Source organism: Colletotrichum spaethianum (genome assembly GCF_022836535.1).
Source record: "Colletotrichum spaethianum MAFF 239500 DNA, contig02, whole genome shotgun sequence".
NCBI classification, from domain to species: Eukaryota; Fungi; Ascomycota; class Sordariomycetes; order Glomerellales; family Glomerellaceae; genus Colletotrichum; species Colletotrichum spaethianum.
The window spans coordinates 1,587,557-1,610,257 of NW_026054772.1; the positions used below are offsets into that span (position 1 = coordinate 1,587,557).

General features: G+C 58.3%; 5 protein-coding genes and 1 non-coding gene across 6 annotated transcripts; 1 reads left to right on the top strand and 5 right to left on the bottom strand.

The window, feature by feature from the left end:
* Positions 1-162: 162 nt before the first annotated feature.
* On the bottom strand, positions 163-1,960 carry ColSpa_01329 (putative phospholipase; the record flags this gene model as incomplete). Its single annotated transcript, XM_049267541.1, has 2 exons — positions 163-1,567; positions 1,629-1,960. 2 exons carry the CDS (start codon positions 1,958-1,960, stop codon positions 163-165), a joined length of 1,737 nt encoding a protein of 578 aa, XP_049123498.1.
* Positions 1,961-4,094: 2,134 nt separating this feature from the next.
* Positions 4,095-4,193, top strand: ColSpa_tRNA_033. The gene is given in 2 exon segments: positions 4,095-4,132; positions 4,150-4,193. It is a non-coding gene; the product is annotated as a tRNA-Leu (tRNA).
* Positions 4,194-4,391: 198 nt separating this feature from the next.
* ColSpa_01330 (flagellar radial spoke protein 5) lies at positions 4,392-5,969 on the bottom strand (the record flags this gene model as incomplete). Its single annotated transcript, XM_049267542.1, is given in 3 exon segments — positions 4,392-5,159; positions 5,171-5,768; positions 5,821-5,969. 3 exon segments carry the CDS (start codon positions 5,967-5,969, stop codon positions 4,392-4,394), a joined length of 1,515 nt encoding a protein of 504 aa, XP_049123499.1.
* A 401-nt stretch (positions 5,970-6,370) lies between these two features.
* ColSpa_01331 (putative inorganic phosphate transporter 1-6) lies at positions 6,371-8,401 on the bottom strand (the record flags this gene model as incomplete). Its single annotated transcript, XM_049267543.1, has 3 exons — positions 6,371-6,442; positions 6,510-6,559; positions 6,610-8,401. 3 exons carry the CDS (start codon positions 8,399-8,401, stop codon positions 6,371-6,373), a joined length of 1,914 nt encoding a protein of 637 aa, XP_049123500.1.
* Positions 8,402-10,140: 1,739 nt separating this feature from the next.
* On the bottom strand, positions 10,141-12,129 carry ColSpa_01332 (chromatin assembly factor 1 subunit rlf2; the record flags this gene model as incomplete). The annotated part of the gene is made up of 2 exons (XM_049267544.1): positions 10,141-11,900; positions 11,973-12,129. The coding sequence occupies 2 exons, from the start codon at positions 12,127-12,129 to the stop codon at positions 10,141-10,143; spliced, it is 1,917 nt and encodes a 638-aa protein (XP_049123501.1).
* Positions 12,130-15,352: 3,223 nt separating this feature from the next.
* ColSpa_01333 (uncharacterized protein) lies at positions 15,353-16,408 on the bottom strand (the record flags this gene model as incomplete). Its single annotated transcript, XM_049267545.1, has 1 exon — positions 15,353-16,408. One exon carries the CDS (start codon positions 16,406-16,408, stop codon positions 15,353-15,355), a length of 1,056 nt encoding a protein of 351 aa, XP_049123502.1.
* Positions 16,409-22,701: the final 6,293 nt, after the last annotated feature.

Below are 22,701 nucleotides of genomic sequence, written 5' to 3' on the forward strand. Positions count from 1 at the left end.
TGTATCGACTTAGGTATCTGCTACGTGTTCTCCATGAAACACGCAATGGTGCTAACGCTTCCTCTAAAAACATAACTCCGAAAATAAAACAATAATGATGCTGTGGTCAACAAAGCCGGTTGTCCAAGTACACACGTGCCTCCGCGCTACGCTTCACTGCCGTCATGCCCGCATCGTGCCGGCTTGCGCCGCACTCGCAACCGCCTGAAGCGGCTCCAGCTCTTCCTCCATGTCCTGGTCTGTCCGTTCGACACCGGCGACCTGCGCATTCACGGTCGATCCGCCGGTGCCGTTTGTCGTCGTCTCCGAGGTGGGCACCTCCTTGGGCTCGCCCATACCGATGACGTCGATCCACCTCCAGAACCGCACCTTGTCCTCGGAGCGGTCAAAGATGGCCTTGTCGTCCATCAACCCGTCGTCCGGCCCGTTGTCGGCATCCTCGTCGCCCGTGATGCCCATCTTACCGGAGCCCGTGCCGTCGACAAGGTCGCCGATCCACGTCCGCGCCACGGGCACGCCGTTGGATCTCAGAATCTGCAGCTGCGCCCTCAGGTTCAGTCGCAGCGCACGCTCGGGCTCCTCCGAGTTGAAGATCTTCTTGGTCAGCCAGGGGAAGAGGATGCCGAAATCGGATTGGCTGAGATGCGCCGAATTCTTGACGTAGAAGAAATTGGGCTCGGCGAGCCGGACGCCGCTGCGGCTGAAGAGCTGCGGCGTGATGACGTTGGCAGAGGGCTGCGGCGAGAGCACGCGGGCGGTGACGTGGAGGTGGTCGCTCCACTTGAAGAAGGCGTCGGATTCGACGGCCAGAATGGCACTGCCCCCCGGTGCCGAGGGCTTGTTGGCGTACGCCGGCAGGGGCAGCTCGAAGAGCTCCGAGGAGCCTGGCGCGAGGAGCGGGAAGCACCACATGTCCAGAAGCATGGTGACGTTCTTCTCCGTGATCTGCTGGCACAGCGCCGAGTCCCTGCGCGGAGTGAACAGAGGCTTGGCGACGTGGGCGAGGGCGGAGGACTCGGCGTAGTAGGTGGACTTGAGGAACTGCACAATGGACGCCGCGCCGAAGCTGTGGCCGCCAAAGATGATGGACCCGGGCTCGTGGACGTCGAGCTTATTCTTGAACTGGGTCAGGCTGGGCGTCGACTTGTTCAGGTTCGACATGGCCAAGCCTAGGTCCATGTTCACGGCCACGACGTGTATCAGACCCAGCTCCCACAGGCGAATGCGCAGCTGGTCCTCGCGCGCTTCGTAGATTTCGGGGCGCGCCTCGTGGTCGAGGCGGACGTAGGGAATAGTGCGGCGGGTGTCGCGCATAAAGTATTGATCCTGCTTCCCGGGGATGCGCACGAATGACGCCACGGCGCTGCCGTCGCGGTGCTCAGGGCAGATGACGACAACACCGTGGGACGCCAAGGAGCCCGCCAGGTGGGAGTATGTGTTTCGGTTGCCGCCGAGGCCGTGGGAGAAGATCATGGTCGGCCATCGTCGGGTCGGGGTATCGGGCTCGAGGATCTCGGCATTCTTGTGGACGGGGATCGTGGTGTAGTGCAGGTGTCGCGGGAGGAATCTAGAAATCGGCAGTCAGTACGGAGGCCTCTTGGTATAGTGTATGGAGCGAGTTCACGTACGAAACGATGTCTGCAAGCATTGGGCGGATGCCAATGAACTGAGTGTAGGCCGAGACATGCTGTCTCTGCGGCGAGGGCAGCCAGTTGATCCTCTTGCCGTTGGACTCGGGGGTCGCAGGGTAGAAGACGCGGCACTGGACGGTGTGGATCTCGGATGCGCTGTAGGGAGTCGGACTGGGCGACTCCAGCTCAGAGACGGGCACCTCGATGTCGACGGTGCCGACCTTGTAGGGGCCGGTGTAGTCGGGGAAGCACGGCACGGGGCTCAGGCGGGAGAAGAAGGACGCGACCTTCTCGGCAGCCGTCGGCGGCGCTTGCGCGGCAGGCGACATGTCTGTGAATGTTCGCAATCCGGGTTCGCTTGCGATGCAGTGGTTCGTGATGTGACTGGTGATGCAGGACGAAGTGTGTTGCACTGCTTGTGTTGTCGTCGTCGATTGAAGTTGCAGAGAGGGATGCTGCAAGGGAGACGGGAATTGAAGCACAAGCCGACGACGTTGGAACTTGGGGACCCAGGGAGAGAAGAAAAAGAAGGGATCGAATCCGCGTGAAGTGAATGGAATGCGCCGACCGGAATATTCGCTCGTTCCAGGGTGCAGTGCAGCAGTGCAGGAAGAGGGGCAACGAGAGTTTCAATTCGGCCTGATTTCGCTTTCCTCTGAAATTGTGTTGTGAAGCTTTTTTTTCGCGGTCGGATATGCGTTTGTCGCGATGGTGTTTTAAACCAATGTTTCCGTCGATGCAGGTTGGTCCCGTCTTTTAATGCGCGATCAATGCAGTACAAGGCAGACGTCAGCCGGGGCTCCGACGGTAAGACAGCGCAGTGTGTGATTGGATGGCGAGATGAGACGTCTATATCGAGAGGTGGCCGTCGCAATAGACACGGCCAGGGGTACGAGGGATGGATCTATTGGTCTACAGTGTATCAAGTGGTGCAATTAAGAAAGGCCAGTAGATGGAACGGGGCGACGATGGTCTGTCTGTCTGTCTGTCTGTCTTGTGTGCCGGATGTTTGCACGATAGGTAGACCAAAAGACTCGGGCAGAGAGAGTGGGAGAAGAGGACGAATTAATCGACAGAAGCGCAGGGCTCAGATGGGATTTCGAAACTCGATGACAATGAACTCGAAGCCGGTGTTTCCCTGCAGGCAGCCTCACTACAAAGTCAATACTGTAACGGTGCTGAGTTGTCGAATCAATGCCGTGGGGGAAATGTTCCTTGCAAAAAAGTTGGATGGAGCTGTCTGTCTCTGCCGGGTTGTCAGCCAAAAAACCAGACAGCGGACAGACCTCCTTTTCATGTCCAAGACGGCACGAACACCCCCTTTTCGCCTTGCTCGAAGGAAACGCAAAAAAAAAAAAAAAAAAAGGTAGAAAAGGTAGAAAAAATAAAAAAATAGCTTTGAACCGTCCAGAGCCAATCACGGTGTCGAACCGAGGTGGTCTTGTGGCCATTTGCCCAAGGCGGAAACGTCATCTACGCGTATTAGTCGTGTGGGCTGGGCTGGGCTGTGTGTGCTCGTCTAGTCATTGCAGTGTACCTGTACGGTCCATTATGCGCTTGCAAACAAGACTTGTTTCCTTGCCTCGGTCAACCAAAACGGGTTAGGGAGGAGTTCGAGAGAGAAATGAGGCGAAAACGAGAGGCCGCAGAGCTCTAGCTCCCGCCGCGGGCGGAGAAAACTATGATTGTGCTTTGTGTACTTTGTGCCTGGAGCTTCTTCCCACTTGCGGACTTGCGGGCAGCCCGAGGGAAGCCGGAGGAACCAGTGGGACGTGAGCATGCGGCTGCTCCGAACGACATTTGCAGTTCCAAAAAGCAAGCTTGCACTCGTCTCTGCTGCACGCAATGAGACACCGACTGCGTCTCCATGCGCAACGGCCTTTGCGGCGGCGTTGCATGAATTTGGCGATTATTACTTTGGCACGATGCTCCTCTTTCGCATAGACTCGCCGTTGGCAAAAAGAGTCTCACCACGTCGTCCATGTCTTATCGTTATCTCGATCTCGATCGGTCCCTAGGGGTTTCGATCCACGCAGTCCACAGGGGACTAGTCGAGGTGACGAAAGACAGGGACTGTCCTGGGGCCGAGGCAGCCCAGACTGGAGTCTGTCGAGAATGGTCGAGCATTTCTGCACTGCTAAAAAAAAACTAGGAAGAAGAAAGATTTTTTTGGAGGATGAGTGACAAGGATCAACGTCATTGTCGGTTCTTGGAAGCTCCGCCTACCCGACCCGCCTGCCCCTTTTGGGTTAGTCGATAAAAAGCGGTGATTGGTCGTCCGCTTCGGCCCGGACCCACTGGGCAGCTAGGCAGGCTTTTCGGGGGTTTATGCGCTACTGCCCCCACTGCTCGGCGGCCTCACGCGAGTTAAGGCTTGCGGTACTAGGGTTTTGCTTGTCACTTTTCTTACTTATTTCGTAAACTTGGACGAGATGAGCACACAAGATCATCCGATCATCTTCTGGAAGGGTGGCCGAGTTGGTTATGGCGCCAGGTTAAGGTCAGCTTAACATCTGTTTCCTGGTGGGGCAACCCGCGCGAGTTCGAGTCTCGTCCCTTTCAATTTTGATTTTTGCTCGAATGACCTGACTATCTGCGGAGTTGAATCAGATTGGAAGTGAGTGGTCTTCTCCTTACTTTTTTTTTTTTGTCATTGTATACATAGAATTTGGTGTTTTGGTGTTCTAGTGTCCAATTGACAACAGCCATTGGGGGTTCTGACACTTGGTCTTGACACAATTCACATCTCAGCAACACCATTCACTCAACCACTAACACAGACTCGCCGCTGCCGACGTCCGCTTCCACCTCAATCTCAACCAGCATCTCGTCCCCAATGAGCCCAGCCGTCGTCAGCGTATTCGCCGGCCATACCCTGTGACACTTGAACACCCAGCCATGCGCCTCCGACACCCCCACCACGTCCTCTTCCCGTCGGATCATCACCCTCGTCCGAACGACATCCGACATGCTTCCACCCAAGCGCTTGACGGCTCGCTCAATGATATCAAACACCGCAACCGTCTGCGAGCGCGCAGACGTCCCTCCAACCACCGCCAGCAGTGACCCCAGCTCGGCCGGCGGGTTCGCCGTCGTCCCGGACACCCGGATGATGCTCCCCACCCTCACGGCGCGCGAGTACCCGGCAATCGGCTCCCACTTGCTGCCAGTGTGATATTCCACCCTCTGCCCGCTGGCAATGGCCTCCTCGACCTTGCGTCGCTCGTCTCGTTCCTTGATGTGGTCGCTCAAGTCGCCCGAGGCCGTGAGGAACGGCGCCCGCCGGTACTCGTCGCCGCAGTCCCCCGGTATATCCGTCAACGCCTCTTGGGCCTCGGCAATCGCAGCCCTGTCCTCGTCGTCCAGGGCGAACCCAAACGCCGCCAGGTTCCCCGCCGTGTACTTCCCGCTCTCCTGGGACAGCCGCGCTCCGATGATCACGGCCTTGACGACGGGAATGTCCAGCACCCACCGCATCGCCACCGCGGCGACCGGTACGCCGTGCTTCCGCGCAACGTTGGCAACGGCCTTCAAGACACGCTGGAAAGGCGCCCACCCCCGGCCGCGCGGACGAACCGCAGGTACTTCCTCAGGCTCCAGTTCAGCCCTTGCATGTCCGTCGGCTCCGGCGCGTCGATCCATTTCTCGCTTAGGAACCCGCCCAGCAGCGTTCCGTACGTCAGGACGCCGACGCCGTGCCGGGCGCAGACCTCCGCCATGCGCCCTCGGACCAACCGGCGATCAATCACGGAGCACGACACCTGGTTCGTCGCGATCGGGTAGCCCGAGTGGATCAGCAGCTCCAGATGCGCCGCGTCCACGTTCGTCAGGCCCAGGTGCGCAATCTTGCCCTGCTGCTGGAGGGTGCGCAGGTGCGCGAGGTTGCAGAGGTAAGTGTCGTCGGTGTAGTCCCAGACGTGATACTGCATGAGGGCGATCTGCTCCTGCTTCATCCTCCGCAGCGCGAGGTCCACGGCGGCCTCGGCGGTGGCGAAGGATTTGTCGCCGCCCTCGGGGGGGCACCACTTGGTGAAGGCCGTGATGGGCCGGCGCGAGGTGTGGTTGTGGTGTCCGATGACGAGCTCCGCGGGGCCGTAGTGGTCCGCCATGTCGAAGCCGTCGAGGCCAGCATCGATTCTTGGCCGAGTCAGCAGCTGCAAATGTCCTTGGGAGCATGTCGAGGTCTCACAAGTCACCCATTGCCTCTGCGGCGGCTGCCACATCAATGTCCTGGTCGTGCCCGCCAGCGAGCTGCCAGAGACCGTTGAGCATGCGGGGTATCTCGATCGACCCCGCGATGGTCGTGCGCTCGACTCTGGGTGAAGGTGTCGAAGCCATGATGGTTGAGCAATCTTTTGGCGACACAAGTGTGCGTCCCTGTTTCTTTGAGTTGAATAAGATGGTTTGTGAGGATTTGAGAAAGTTGCAATCCAAATCTTGACCAAACAGCATTCGGCATATGCATTGGCTTAATAATTATTATCCAACGCCGGGTCCCCAACCGACAAATGGCCATTACGTCTCATCATCTCGAAACAACGTCCGTTGTTGATTACACGCGAGACTATTTAGCCATAAGGTTTTGCACAACCACGAGCATGTCTAATCGAGCTTTGCAATTACAGTAAGACATGGACGAAACGTATCTACCATGATTGCTCAATACCAGCGTATATCTGAACTACCACCCCACAACCCCCTCGACCACCGAATCCCAACCATCATTGCAATCCTTTGGCCTAAGACCGAGCGTATCTCTCGGGAAACTGTCCGGTGACGTCGGCCATCACCTGAATGGCGGTGAGCCTCGACTAAAGACCGCGGGTTAGCTGAATCGATCGAACAAAAACGCAGGGAGGGCTCTACAGGCCAACTTACAGTCGCGCGGGCAAGGAAAAGTCCCACGCCAGAGAAGTAGAGATTCGGGTCTGTCACGCACGTCAGCCACATCCACCACCGCAGCAACAAAAGCACTCACGCCCAGAAAACGTCGTCACTCCCGGGACCTCGCCCTCGCCGTCCACGCCGAACAAGCTGACATTGACCAACCTGTCCGCCGACCTCGCGTCGAGGAACCCCTTCTCCTTGTACCTCTGCGGCAAGTCCACCGCGTCGTACCCCGTCGCCAGCACGACCCCGTCAGCCTCGACGACCCTCTCCTCCCCCGTCTCCCTGTCGACCACGACGACCCCGTCCTCCACGAGGCCCCTCGCCTCGCCCCGCGCGATCTTGATCTTGCCCCCAAACACCAGGTCAAACGTCTTTGGGTGGTCAATGTAAAACGACCGCCCCCTGTCCTCGTACAGCCTCGCCATCAGATTCGGCGCCCGGTCGACCATGTACCCGACCCCCTCGAGCTCCTTGCACCGCGCCTCCGTCGCCGCGATGATGCCCCCAATCATCGCCGCCAACACGTCCCGCAGCACCGCGATTGGCATCGCCCCCTCGGCAAAGTCCGCCGTGTCGACGGGCATGTCCCCGCGGTACCGCATCGTTACGACGGGCGCCATGGTTTCAAAGTCGAGGAGCACCGTCGGGCTGCGCTGCAGCAGCGTCACGCTCGTCACCTCCGGGTCCTGCGCCAGCGTCCCCGCGACGTCGTGCGCCGAGTTGCCCGACCCGACGACCAGCATGCGCTTGCCCCGGTAGCCCTCCGTGTTGCGGAAGTCCGAGGTGTGCAGCACCGGCCCCTTGAACAGCTCCCGCCCCTTCAGCGCCGGAATCTTGAGGTTGTCCTTGCCGACGACGAACCCCGTCGAGAGGACCAGGTTCCGCGCCCTGACCTTCATCGTCTCGCCGGTCGACAGGTTCCGCGCCGTGACGCTCCAGAGCTTCTTCCCCTCGTCCCAGACGTTGCTGGTTACCTCCACCCCGCCAAAGAACGGCAGCTTGAGCTCCTCCACCGCCGAGGAGTAGTACCTCGTCAGATCCTTGCCGGTGAGGTAATCCGGGTATCCCTCCGGCACCGGGAACTGCGGCAGCTGGATCATAAAGGCCGGGTGATGCAGCATGACGCTCTCGTATCTCCTGGTCGACCAGTTCCCGCCCGCTTGCTCCTCCGTTTCGAACACGACGAACTCCGCGCCAGCGGCGTCGAGCCGGATCCCGTTGGCGATGCCGTTACAGCTGCCGCCCACAACCACGACGTCCAGAACCGCATCGTCCTTGATGCGGGGCAGACCGTGTGCCGCGGACTTGCCGCGCTGCGATGCGTCAATGAGCGACGGAGCCGTCCGCGGCAGAGGACCAAAGGGCTTGTCCTCGAGCTCCACCACGGACGTGGCGAGGATGTACACCTTCCACCCCCCCTCCGGCGTGGGAATGAGCTTCGCCTGCCCGATACAGCTGGACGCGGGTGCCTCGGTCCGGAACGCAAACGGCACATCCAGGGTCGCCATCGTGGGGCCGAAGCGCACCCACGCCGCGTCCATGGTCATGTACTCGTTCTTCTCCTTGGAGAATCCGGACGGCTGGCGCTTCGCTGCCAGCGTCCTCCACGCTTCGACAACCTTCTCCCGCGTGTGCAGCGTCCGCTTGTCAAACGTCAGCGTGAGGTTGTCCCTCCAGTAGCACTGATCGACGAAGAGCGCCCCGAAGGCGTCCCAGTCACCCTGGCGGACGGCCGAGGAGAAGCGCGCGAGGAAGTCGGCGGCGACGGCGGCTGCGTCGAGGGTGGCTTCGCCTTCAAATGGCGGGACCGTGGGGATCCAGGAGGCCAGGTCGCGGACCGGGACCCGGGTCCTCTGCTTTGTCTCTGTCGTCACGGCCATTGTTGGGATGTAGGAGCGGTATTCTTGAATGAAGAGAGGACGGATTGCTTGCTTGTCGGTTTATAAGTAAGGTCTTGGTGGCGGATGGAAACTTGCTCAAAGGGTCAATCATCGAGGGCGGCCAGCCTCCTTTTAATACATTCGCAGGAACGCAATGTCCCATCCAGTATGCCCGCCGCGGCGTTTGACACCTGATCCTCCCATGGGCATCCGTATACACACGATACAGCCAGGGAAGAGAGGATCATTCATCAGACAAAGAACCCTAGACATCCATGACTTTTCGTCCGCCCGTCGTTCCCCTCGGATATATCGGTCGTGGCACTTAAATCTCACCCGCATCTTAGCTCATCACATAGTGCACCCGGGAGGCAGTTGGGTGCCTAAGGTTCCTATCACCGAAGAGGGAAGGTATCGTCTTCCACCACCGGGTGATGTCCAGGGTTGTATTGCTCAACAGCCAAGCGATCCTGTCCGAACAAACGGTCGAGACCCGGCCGAGGGATCGGAAAGATGGAATCCCTTCTTGATTTCTACCTGTAAGCCGGGTAGGACGGATTGTGAATGTGTGTGTGCGCCATGATTAGATAAACATGCCACGCACAAACAGAGCCACCTTGCGCCCTCAAAGTCGCTGACATAATTGGGCGACGGAGGCAAACATCACACACGTCGACACTCGATTGAAACAATCCCGCCGTGTAACGTGGGGAACCCGCAGAGCGCAACCCGTCAGCTCCAGGGTTATGCTTATTACCGTCGAGACAGCCCAATGGAGTAACCGTCATACTCCTCCGGCGTCATCCCCAAACTCCGCAATACGATAACCAGTCTAGCCCGTTGTCGGGGGGGGAAACCCCGCATGACACCCGGACCCGGAGATACAGCCAGGCCCCGCCTATCATCCGTCCGGTCTCCGCTCCGGCCCCACGACGCCTTTCCTCAGCTCGTATTTATGAATCACTTGAAACCCCTGCAGCCATGGAACCCAACTCCCTATGGAAGGGGTTTGCGGCGATTCCGACTCGGCGTGTCATTGTCGAACACCCAACCATCATGCATTTGTGCCCTGGCTGGTAATGGCCAGTAACTCCGAATGGTATACGATGCATGAACGGACGATACGACTGCAAGGCTTTCCGTCCGGCTTACGCCTGCCGAGCACCACGACACCCACGTGGTCTGCGACCTCGGACCATTCCATATGACCGCTTGAGAGCTTGAGAGTAGACTCCCTCAGGGCACCTCATCACGAAGCCACGCACGTCACCACAAAAACCACCCGAATGAGTAACGTTGAGAATCTTTTCTCCCCTAATATCTACCATGCCTATCAACGCCGTTGTTACCGGGGACCAGATAGCAATTATGCATTTGTGCAACGTGTCAACTGAGAAGTGAAGTAGAATCCATCTTACGCCGTCTTCATGCCGTCGTGTCGTAGCCGCCAGATGCAGAAGGGCTTGCAACGCAACAAACCCTCCCCATCATCCTGGACAGCCTGTAAGAAGTATCAGGGGGCAAAGCCTATTCCCCCAGCCCCCTTTGCATCCGTCCGTATCCCTCCTGCCTTGGTAACGTCAGGGTTCCAAAATGTAATCCGTGCACTCCCAAATAACTGCAACAAAGGCGAACAATGAATTGGCGGGTGAAAAAAAAAATATCCGCCGAGGTATCTTCATCGAAGTCAAACAGTACGCCGCCACTCATACGCCAAGCCGTCCGCGCTGTGTGCCATCTCAAAGATCGAAACCGGGCTTGATCGTCCATGAGCCGGCATGCCCTTTACCGCCGACCTTCTCGGCAACCGCCGCGATGGCCTCCTTGATGTCGTTCCGTGAGATCTTGGCGTGAGCGAGTGCAACATAGGAGAGGTCAATCAGACCACCCTTGGCGATCTTTGGGTTCGCCTCAATGACCTTCTTGAGCTCCTGGAGGTTGTTGTTCTCCAAAATCTTCTTCGGCAGTGACTGTACACCACCACCAGCCTTGGGGCTGCTGATCGCCTTGAACGCATCAGACGGCTTCGACAACTCTGCGGCAGCCTTGTCCTTGGGCGGCCGGGCAGCCGGCTTCGGCTTTGGCTCGGGCTCCCAGTATTTCGTCGAAAAGGGGTCGATTCCGGAACGATGGTCGAGGGTTTCTTTGAAGCAGGTGTTAACGCGGCTATAAGAGCGGGAAATGGGATTAGGCTTACCCAGGATGAACTCCATCCTATGTTCGTACACGGTGCGGTTGGGACCCATGCGTTTCCGATCCTCCCAGCAGAGTCCTGTGCTTTCGGGTTCGAGACCGTTGGCGCTCACAAATCTGGCGGGGCCATGGTCTTCCGAGTCGTCAAGGAATTCGTCCATGTCGCCGTCACCGTCGTCGAGGTCCTCCTCGTCTTCGTCTTCGATGTCGACATCTTCACCTTCGCTCTCCCATTCGGCTTCCGAGTCGTGTTCGTAGTTAAGGGGGAGCTGGTTGCGGAGTGTCGGTTTCCGTGCGAGCCTTCGCATGCCTGATCTGCCTGCTTGGTAGGGTTTGAGGGTTACGGTGCCTCTGTAAGGAGGACGCACGTCCTGATAAAACCTGAGGGTCTTGACTGGGATGTCTCTCAGTGCATCTGTGGTCTCCCTCATGACCGCCTTCTTGTCCTCCTCGCTGACGCCTTCAGCCTTTTGTGTGAGCTTCAGCATCTTCTCGATGGTATATCGGACAGGCGGATAGATCTTGCCACGCTCTGCAGGGCGGCAGGGGAGCTGAAAGATGTCGACAGGGTCGAATTTGCCCACGTGGGCCGGCTCTCGCTTGCCGCTGAAGTATTCTCCCAAGATCTTGGTCTTGGCCTTGTGCGTCTCCTGGTCCATTTCAAAGGGGTTCTTTGCCAAGCGAACAGTGCTGTGGACGTAAAACGGCTTGAACCGCTTCTCGTACTCGGATTGTTCCTCCTTCTTGACTGCTGGCGCTGCTGAATTTGACGTGGCAGCCACTTTGGCAGGGCTCTCCGTCTTGACCTTGGGAGCTGCTGGATCCTTCTTGGGCGTAGCAGGTGCCTTGAAGAAGGACATGAGCTTCGGCTGAGCACGCTCCTTCTTCTCCTTTTCTTCCTGGACCTTGCGCTCCTCCTCCTCCTTCTTGCGGCGCTTCTCCTCCTGCTTGGCCTGCTTCTCGGCATCGGCCTTGGCCTTTTCGGCCTGCTTAGCCTCCTTCTTCTCCTCACGCTCCTTCTTCTTCTGGGCCTTTTCTTTTTCTTCGGCCTCCTTTTCGGCAGCGGTGCGGCGCTTCCGTTTGGCGGACTGGTTGGCGGAAGCCGTAGGATTTGAGGCGGGAGGGTTTGATGAAGAGGGGTTGGCGTCGGCGGTCTGCTTTGGGGGGCACTTGCTCTTGGTGGGTGTGGGATTGGGGGATGGCGAGTTGCGGGGTGGTGTCATGGTACCGAGATCGCTCAGGGAACCTGGACTGCTCAGCGGCGACATCGAGTCGCGGTCGAGCATCTGAGGAGCGGGGGAGACAGCTGGGGATATTGTTAGTGATGCGATGGCCACAAAAGTGTAGCCGCACAATGGGCAGGTTAGGCAGGCCGTACCTTTGCTGGGCTGGACAACAGCTTCGGTCGCCTGCTGCTTGACGCCGGCATCGAGGCCGCGGTCGTCTATCGTGACCTCATCGCCCGAGAAGTCTTCGTGGCTTCTCTTCAGACCGTTGGTCTCCATGTCCGACTCTCGCTGTACGTTGGTCGACATCTCGAATAGAGGCATCGGACACCGGGTGTGTCGCAATCCTCGCGACCGTGCTCGGAGGTGGCCGTGGTGTTGTTTGGATGAGGTTGAAGTTGACGTCGGGTCTCGTGAGGGGAAGGAAACTTGGAAAATTAGGCAGCGTCAAAGGAAGGTACAGAACAAATCAAAGTGAGTAGTGGCCGACTGAAGAATCGTCGAGGTGAGTCTGTCGGCTTCAGGACAAGGGGTCTCTGGTCGTGAAATCAATTGCGGCAAGCCGTTGGGGCTCAAAGAGGTGAATTGGCGGGTGTGGATAGGTAAAGTGGAAAGACGAGGTTGAAAGGTTGGAACGTTCTCCGGAAGACGCGACGGACGCGTAAATTTGGCGTTGGGCGAGGCCGGGGTCGTGTTTCTCGGGGCCGCCAGGGCAGCAGGGGGGGAAGGGGGAAGAGGAGATTGGGCAGGAGACTTGAAATTGGATTGTCATTGGTGGTGTTAGGGGTGACTTGCTAAATTGGTCAAGTGCTCCCAACTCGCTTGGTACTTGTGGTCAATGAAACTGTACATAAATAAGGCTGGGTTGTAAGAGAGCCCGCGAAAATTCAACTACACTGGCAGTGAACAAGATGATATGTTTAATTTGGAAAGAGGAGAGAGGCCTGCTCAATCGTTCCTTCCAGCATCGATTGCACAAAGAGTGCTATTCAAAGTCGCAATGTCTACTCACCGCAAGGCCATTCTGCCATGCTCCAGTGCCCCATCGAGTAACCCACTAACAGGCCTCTTTGTCGAGACGCGACCCCACGCTCCGGGACGCGTTGAGCGGTTCCGATAAGATAAGCCACGCTGGATAAGATAACCCCCGATTCCCGCTGTGGCTGGTCCATGCCTCGGCAGTGGCTGGTGCGGACGTGGCTGAGCGCTGCAACGTGGGGTCCATCGGGCTGCCTCTCTACGCTTCACCGGCATCACCTTGCCCGTACCGAAAGAGAATGGAGAACGGGCCCCTCTAAGCAAACATTCAATGGGGGCAACGATGACGGCGGTTGACCGGTCGCGCACCAACACCAATTCGAGCGGCGCCGCTCGAAGGAAGAGTGCCCCGCTGTTCGGGGGGTCATTCGGGTCTTGGCCCAAGTCAGAACGTTACATCATGATGCCATGCAGAGAGGCTCTCTGTTCCCACACCCTTCGATCCGTTCTTCGACGTCCCATCCGCCTGGCGTCGCGAAAGACCCCGACACCCTGTCTCCCACCCCCTGCCCGTCCGCCAGCCCGTCCGTCACTCTCGGTGCGAGCGAAAAGCGAACGTCAACAGAAAACTAGGGGTCTTTGGGGGTCCTTTTTTTGCGGGAACACGAAGTGATCGACCACGACGCCTGCCCCAAAGGCCAATCCAATCCCCTTTTTGGCCTTCTTCTCGCGCTCTCGGACGATGGTATCAGCAGAAATGCAAGTACTTGTAGGAGGGGACGAGCATCCCTGCCATTGACGAGTGGCTAGTACTATGTAGTTTCCTTGCCGTCTTGTTTGGGCAGTGATGCCCGCAACGACGTGCAGCAGCCGGGGCGCCGCAAGGAAGAGGCAAAGGAGAGAGATGCAGAAGCGACGGGACTTAATGCCAGGGACGAACGGATGGAGCCCGCAGAGTCGCTCACTTTCCCAACCTGGCCCGCCATTGCGCGCCTCGCTGTCCCGGAATAGCAAACAGCCGCACGTCGACGGTCCAAGGTGTGATGTGCGAGAGAAAGAGAGAGGGCGTTGATAGTGCGATCTTCAGTCCCAACTCACATTTGCCGTCTCAGCTCGTATCTTTTGTCAGACTAGGAGTGAAAGTCAATTCACCCAGTTGACCCTAGACAAGACCCTAGCATCGATGACAGACAAAACATGTCGCCCCCGAATAGAGAGTTGACGGAACGGGAAAAAACCTGGAGAATGCGTGGGACACGGGCAAGGGCTGGGAACAAGTCCGTCCCCAGAGGCGCAAAAGATGGCATGTGTCAACGACAAAGACTCGGCAGCGTTGAAATGATCTGACACCATGACAAGACACCCCAAATACCGTAGAGGGGGGAAAGCGAGATTAAACTTCAGGTTTGTCATGTGCTTCCAAAGATAGCAGCAGCGCAGGCTTGCGAAGCTACCCCAAAGTAGCACTGCAAGCGGCTCACCACATGCCTCCGAGTCAAACCACCCCCTCCTCCCCCAAGCCATGCGAAATCGGGTTTGGTTTTGCCCATCTGGCAAGTTTCCCATGGGGGAGGAACATGCGAGACATTCAGCGGGAACGGGGCTAGCCTGCGGTCGCCAAGCGGCGTTTGTCCTCAAGTCCATCTCCAAAAATGGCCATCGGAAACGGCGTGCGGCTGATGGAGGGGAGAGAAACATAAGGTAATCTCACCAGCGCCTGGGGTGAGACAGGAAACATGTCTGCCGTCAAATCAGCCTTGGCGGAACCGGAATCTTGAGCCACCGCATATCCTCGAATAATCACGTTCTCGGCAAGGCAAGTCATGTAGTGGTCAAAACTTTGGGAACCGCAATGCCTAGGAATGGCTTTTCATATTCGAGCATTTCAAGCTCCTCCTCTGTCTCACTTGCTTCTCCCCTCACAGGGGCCCCAAAGGCCATGTCAACCGTGGTATCATCCTTCCCCTTTCCCTAACCGGTTCTCTTTTTTGTCTTCCGCCTCCCGCCGAATGCCGTGCTTCGGTCTCGACCCCCTCTCCCCCTCACGTTTTGTCTTGCCCGCAAATTAGAAAACGGGCCAAAAATAGCGGTCCCGTGGTGTGGAGGAGTATCGCATCGCGCAAGGAACGCAAAACAAGCTAGGAAAGAACAGGACAAGGAGAACCCGTAGGTAGCGATCGTAGAGCGAACAGTGGTGGGAAATCTTTGTGACAAGCAGGGTAAACGAAGAAAAAAAAGCAACCCAAAACACCCCCCGACACCTTCCGGAAAACCCGTCATGTGTGTGATGTGATCTTCGGGAGGGCCTTCTGTATGGTATCATCCCACCCAATAAACCAAGATGTAAAAACAAAGAACGCCATAGTGATGCAAGAGTCTGTGACAATAGAGGGGAACCAGACGCCTCCTAACGACCGTGTATGCCTCAAAGAGAAAGGCGTTCGTACAGAGATGGTGGAAAGTCGACCAAGGAAAAAAAAAAACGTATATCGGGTCGATTGTCGAGACCGGCCGGGGCCTCTTTCTCGTCGTTCGTGCGGGTTTCCGTGCCGCCTTAATCGGGGTTGGCGATGTAGAGACGGCCACCGGTGAGCGTCGTGGTGCGCTCGTCGACGCTGCCCCTCCTACGGAGATCGTCGGCGCCCTTGACGCTCTTTTCTCGGGTGACGGTCGAGTGCATGAGCGAGTTGCTCGCCAGCCTCGCCGCGTTGCTTCCCAGCTCGCCGACGTTGTCGGCCCGCTCGCCGCTGCTCCCGGAGCCCGTCGTCATGGCCCTGCCGCTCGCGTTGTCGCCGAGCGTCCCGTCCTCGGCCGTCTTCTCCTCGACGAGGCTGCCGCTCCTCTCGGGCGTGTTCCCGGGACTCCACCTGCGGCCGCTCTGGCTGCCGAGCCCGCCGGACGACCTGTAGCCCGGGCCGCGGCGGCTCGCAGTGCTACTGCGACCGCTGCTCCCCGTGCGGCGGTGGTGCAGGCGGGGGTCGTCGTCGTCGCTGCTCTCGGCCTCGACCTCGGTGGCGCTCAGACGCATGGGCACGCCGCCCACGCCGACGTGGTGCTCGCCGGGGGCGTAGCCGACAACAGCGGGCTTGCCGTGGTGACGGATCTTGGCGGCGACCTTGCCTGTGGCGCTGATGCCGGTGCTCGTACGGCCGGCGGAGGTAGAGAGGCCTGAGACGGTGCGCTGGCCACCGATGACCTCGAGTGTGGCACGCATCTTGGCGGCGCGCTGCTGGGCCAGCAGGCGGGGGTCCTCGTACTGGGCGCGGTCGCACCAGACGGTGGCCTTTTGTTTACGGAGGAGGGCGACGTAGCCGCTGGGCTGGGGGCTGCCGCCGGAGCGGGAGGAAGTCGAGCGGCGCAGGTCGTTGGTAGGCGAGGTGCGGTAGGCGGCGGGCGGGGGCACGCTCGAGGTGGTGCTGAAGGTGTTCACCGAGGGGGAGCGGCGGCTGTGCTGTTGGGGATTCGCGTGGGCGTGGGAGAGGTGCATCGGTGTCGGGCTCTGGATGGCCATGGGGAAGGTGTTGGAGGATGTCGTGCGGGTGCGGGAATGGGAGTAAACGGCGGACGAGTCCATGGCTTGCTGCCGCCGGCTCGCCGACGGATCCAACATGGTCGGCTTATGATGTGTGTGTGGTGTGTGTGTGTGTGTGTGTTGTTGTTATGGTGTTCTTGGTCTTGGTCAAGGAGGAATGCTCGACCAGACAGGCAGACTATGTGCTGCTCGGAGGTGTCGACGTCGACGTCGAGGTAGTTCGGGGGCCGTGGTCGTCGGCCAAGACTGCGAACTGGTTGGTGCACGATTACAAAGTTTGGTGGTTTGGCTTTTCCTTCCCGGGCGAACCAATGCAGACGGTTGGGTTCAATGTCGCCCGCGGTGCATGGGAAGGAAGAAGAAGAAGGGAAAAGTAGAGGAGGGAGGGGAAAAGATGTCGTGAGGTCGGAGGTATGGGAGAGGAAATAAAATAAAAAGGGACCGAGTTTGGAGTTGGGCACAGAGGAGATTATCAGGCCAGTTCGGGTCCCCGGGGCGGCGTCGGCGGCAGCGAGTAAGTTCCGCAAGTGGACGGGCGAAATGTTGAGGGCTCTCGGGTGCTCTCTTAGCGCTCTGGGTGCTGCTGCTGGGTGCTGCTGGGTGCTGCTGAAGGTTACGGCGGGCAGCAGCGGAGGCTTGGGGAGGGTCAGTGAGGGATGTGGATGTGGAGGGGGGGGGGGAGGACAGGGGCAGAGAGGGCGTGGGTGGAGGAGAGTGGGCGATAATGAGGCAGAGAGGTTGCCCTGGGTCGGGAAAGCCGAGAGGAGCTAAGATTTTCAGGCAAGGTACCTCGAGAAGCCAAAGTACCTTTTTTGGAGACTGAGAGTGAGTGTGGGAGTGTTTTGAGTGTGAGAGTGAGAGTGAGAGCGTGTGAGAGGAGCCAAGCCACGCCTGAAGAGGGACCCCAGTAGTGATGATTTGTCGCTCGTTTCCTTTCTGGCCGCCCGTGTCTTGTCTTGCTTTCTTTTGTATTTCCCGTGTCTTCGTTCTTTCGTTCTTTCTCTCGTGGTGGTGTATATCCTCGCGACTCCTTTTTTGTTTTGTTTTTGTGACTCTCGACCAGACTCAATGACTGTTTAAACAATCATCACTCAAGACCCCAGTCGATGGACAACCCAGAAAGAAAGAAGAGGAACAAGAAACAGGTCTTGTTCGGCAGTCCTCCGCAGTCCACAGTCAATGGTCCCCAGAAAAAGAGGATGAGTGACGGGACAATGAGCTGAGAGGGCGATGAACGAGCAAGAGGGTCTCGGATTTCTATTTTGCTCGTGTCCGTTCCGCCGTCGCGCTTAGAGCCAGACCCTCTGTGGAGCACAGATGATGGAAGAGTCGGCCACCCGGTATCTCTCAGTCGGGCGATCGTCTGTGCCCTTCTCTCCTTTGGTTCTTTCCCCCTTGGCCTTGGTGGTGTGCTGCTGTCCTGGGTACGGTATATCCCTCGATAAGTGCCCCCGCCGAGGGATGATGCCAGAAGAGGCACGTTTCGTCGATAGTGCGAGGGCTGAGGGGTCCCGGCTGGGGGCTGAAGGGTTATTTCGGTTGGGTCTCCGCTGAGGGAGAGACGGACGAGAAGCGCGCGAGAGAAACAACAAACAACACGGCAACACGAGGGAGACGGACGGCAAGCCAAGTCTTTGCTATCTGGTGCTGTCGAATGTTGTTGTTTTGTTGTTTGTGTGTGGTTTGTGTTTTTGTCTTCAGTGAGGGGTGGGTGTGCGAGGCCCCGGCCAAGATAAGGCAAGGCGGCGGCTGCTGCAGGTCTGAGATGGGAGTACCTGAGATAGAGTACGGAGCACGGCTCAGAAGTAAATAACCTCGCTTTTCCGGCCGTTCGTGAGGGGTGCGGTCGCCGCGGTGGTGGGATGGATGGATGGGAGAAGAGGGGGACGTAAGGAGGAGCCTGCAAGTTCGAATGCGGCGGCGGGCCAAGGTGCTAGTAAATAAGCAACGGGCACGACGACGACGACGACGACGACAAAGTGAACCCAAGAAGGTGGGATTGCATGCAAAGACACCGCAGAACAGGTCCGAGACGGGTTTAGTACTCTCTTTCGACTGGCGATATACACGGCTTGGGTTCGAAACGCGGTGCGATATGTCCGGACCAAATAAGCAACCAGCACCACCGCCAGATAACAAGACGAGGGCAACAACGACAACCCCCCGGCCGGATCAGATGGAAATGGCATGGCCAAGTTATGGATAACACGCGCAGAACAAGACCGAATTGTGACGACGGAATGCCAGGCCTCTGATGCTCTGGTGTTCCCACCTCGCCCACTAGGTAGCTGGGAGCATATCACGGCGCCAGTATACATTCGTCACTGAGCCCATCTCTGGCGCTACGCTACGTACATACGCCAGGAAGTCCCCGTCGAGCTGACTGCTGCGGGGGTGCATGAGAGAGACGCAGAGAGAGAGCGAGAGACGCAGACAGAAGAGACCGAGTGGGCAAAAGACGTGGGCCGCCCAGAGAGCAGAAAGGACCAGGACCAGGACCGTTCGCACCTGGACAGACGAGACCGGGGACAGGGACAGGCCCAGCGACCGGGATGACAAGATGTGACAAGGGCCCCGGTCCAACGTTGCATGCGCTTCCGGTGGGTAGCTCTTTTGCTCGCTCGCTGAGTGGCCCCTCTTCTGCTGCTCCCCTCTCGTCTTCCTCTAGGCTGCTCTCACCCACTCGCTCCCACGGCCGTGTCTCTCTCCCACCACTCACTTCACACAGAGTGTGCTCGCGCTCTGCTCCTCCATTGGCTCGCTGCCGCCCGCGGCCCTTCGCTCGCGTGTACTCTGTATGTATGTACTGGATCCTGGGATGAGGAGGACTTCTTGAGTCGACTGTCGTCTCTTATCCACCGTCGTCGACAAGAAAGAGAGTTCCGTCGCGTCTCTCTCTACCCCCCGCCCACTCTCGCTGTCAGCCTGCGAGTGGGCGGGCAAGCGTGCTACTGTTGCCGTTGTCGTGCTGTCGTCGCACGCTGGCCAAACTCTCACCACCAGCCTGACAACGGGGGCATACGAATCTCGCGACTCTGAGAAACCTTCTTTGCCCTTCTCCCCGCTCCAATGCTGCTCTTCCAAAACCGACGCTTGACACGAGGCTGTACGTAAAACACACATAGCATCCTTCCCCATTCTGGCCCGAGCTCCCGGACTGCATGCGCCGGCAAACATGTCGCCATCATGAACATCCAGGAGGCGCCGTCCCTCGGCTTCCATGCAGGTTACAAGTTTGTTTGGCGTTCTAGTAGGAACCACGACCATCCGGCATCGAGGTCCCCTCTCAAGCGCCGTCTTCAGGCAGTTTCCAGACACTGCCATAGTACCGTACCTCGTGCAGAGAGCGCGTGCACTCTGTATGTTCACCCCCAAATCTCGATCGATCTACGTATTCCACCGAGGAAATCCCACCAACGTGCTACCCGTAACCCGTCCCAGCCGTGGTGCCCCCTCCGTAGTGTACCATGGTAGTATAGCCTCCGCCCCGGAACAGGCTCGGGTAGGCTCTCCAGCACGCGCGGGATAATCGTCGCCTAGTCTCTCGCCCAATCATCCCGTAGCTGTTGATGTAATGCCCTCTGGAGCTTTCCAGGAGCCCAGCGTCGGTCACTGAGAGAGAAGAGGCCCGACGCCGTAGCCTGCGACGAGTCCCAGACTCCTCCCCAGAAGCCCGAGCCCACAGACGTTGTTCCCAGTAATTCGGGGCAGACAGCAAATGGACTAGCACTAGGCCTTTCGCTGGCAGCTCCGATGCCAATGGTCCGCTGTTGTGTCACCGGCTCTGCAGGGTTTCCAGGTTTCCCGTGCCACGTTCGCTCTCCCATACGCGCGAGGGGAGAGAGTGGCCATCATTGATCTTCGACGCACGTACGGAGCACCGTTCTGTACGCTGTATGTATGTATGTACTATGTATGTAGTGATCTCCAGGGCCTCCTTCTTCTCTTCCTTGCCCTTTTCTGGTTTCCTGTTCGTGCTCTCTCCCTCGCCCCCCTACTTCGCTACGGCTGCCGTCCGCCCCTTGTCTGATGGACCGTCGCTCCCTGTTTTGCCCTGCCTAGTCCATCAATCCCTAGTAATTGCTCCGTAGTGTGTGCTCATTCCTTCTACCATTTCCCTGTTTTGGGGGGCGTTCCGTGAGATCGGATCGGTGTGCTTATATGCTGTTCTTTCTTATTGCCTCTGCGTTCCGGAGCTCTGATACTTGATTTTAAGCTTGATCTTCACCCCTATGACAACCCTTCACTGGCTGGCACCAGCGCTCACGCAACAACCCCCTTGTCTCGATGATGCTCGATTCCATGGGCCGCGTAGCTCCATCGACTGCCGAAGCGGCACGGTGAGGAGGGGTCCGGCGGGCTTGCACCGAGTGCAGCAATATGGAAAACCCGGCTGCGTTAGCCAGCACAGGGTACCAGCATGCCCGGTCGTGGTGGTGATGTAAGATGCGGCAATCGCCCGCCGGGGAGCTGGGGAGATGTTGCCCGCGTCCATGACAACAATGTGACAAATGACATTGCCTTTGTGTCCTCATTCTGATCCTCAGATCATCATCCCGCGTCGTTGTCGGACGTGGAGATGGAACGGCCGGGCATGTATGATATAGCCCTGTCGAGAAAACATCGTGTGCAATTGGGCGACGAGAATCATGACCGCGTTTGGGTTGGACTTTGAGGCATCGAATCGAACGACACGGGCCACGAGCAAATGGCTGAGGATGAGGAGTCTCACGTTACCCCCGTCTGTGTTTGCGTGGTAATGCGGAGAGATGCTGCACACAACCCTTGCATCCGTGAGCCGTGAGGATGCAGCAATACCTAGTCGGAAGGCCCCAATTCTATGTATGTGGCCGCAATGCAGAGCCGGTGCAAGGCAAGGCTCGATATCACAATCGCAATCACAGCTCCAGGTCCAAAATGCCGTTCTATTCATCCAAAACGGCATGCCTGCTTATCGCCGTCTCCACAAGGGTGGCACCAACACATGCCGAGTCGCCGTCTCTATATACAACAGTCCACACTCACTTCCGGGTCCATCTAAGGATCAGAGGTCAGAAGCAGAGAACCAGTACCGTGCCATATGCCTTCAGCTCACCTTAGCACGCAAGTATCCTGCCTTACGTGCATGAACTCCACACTCTTGGACAAGGAAAGGAAGAGATGAAAAGAAGAAAGATTGGACCTCTTCGCAGCTCCCGACACCGAACCCACCACCGCCGCCTCCTGTGGATATCCCCATTCCTTCTTTTTCTTCTCCAGGCCCACAGGCACTCTGAGAGAGGGAATCGTGCATGTGTGTGGGGTTGTGCCGTGCAGCTTCCGGTGAGAGTTCAGCGCAGGGCGAGTCCGTAGGGCCAACCAGCGAGGACCGCCATGACGGCGATGGAGACGGAGGCGAATGTGGTGTGGACTCGCAGGCTGTTGGTCCTGGCTTGGAAGAGGCGGACTTGAACTCCGCCCGCCCAACCGCCAAGCACCCACGACCCGGCCGCGCTCCGAGCAGTCGTCTATCAAGGCTCTTGGCCTCCGGGCCTATCGACCGTCTCGGACGGCAAACCACTTCCACACACACACAACGAGCCCCCTTCCGCGGTCCTCATCTCCGTCCTATTTGCGCCTGTTGAGGATCCCATCTGTTGGGCCCCCCCCCCCCCCCCCCCCCCGCGAGCGTGGATGGAGGAGTCTGACGTCTTGAAGCCTCGCCTCTCCATTCAAGTAATTGGGTCTATATCACGCTTCAGTTAAGCCTACCTTTCGTCATGTCGTCCGACGAAAAGCGTGCCTCGTTCCAAGGTCTGCCACCCAAGAACTCGAACGTGGCGGCTCGGCTAAGGGTGGACCTGGGGGCTCTACCAAGCGGCGCGTTCGGGCGGTTCGCCAACCTTGCGGCCAGACATCACAGACGTGGGTAGGACCGCAATGGTCCCGGGCTGTCCACCCCGGGAAACATCACCTCCCGAGAGCCGTACGTACCATCTGTGGGTGTGCGCTGTTCCTCTCCTACAGGCCACTCGGTCGTGCAATCCCTCCCGGTCGTCACGTCGCCTACCTAACACGGAGATGGGGGGGGGCATTGACGGGGACGGCAGAGACGGGATTCCGAAACGCCATGTCTCTGGCACTCCGCGTGTGACGGCCAACCTTTTGGCTTTGGAATGGAGTGTGATGAGGTCGAGACAAGGGCAGCAACTTGACTTTCCGAGTAATATATATGAGGATTTGACCACGTCTAACTCTCGGCGCTTCTCAAGGTAGTCTCGCTTCAGGGCAGCGAGGTCGCGTAAGGGACGAAGCTGCGAAATTGCCAGTGTTGCTCGTTGCCGTAGCCCCGCCCGGAACTGGACCACCATCGTACCAAATCTCGACCCCGT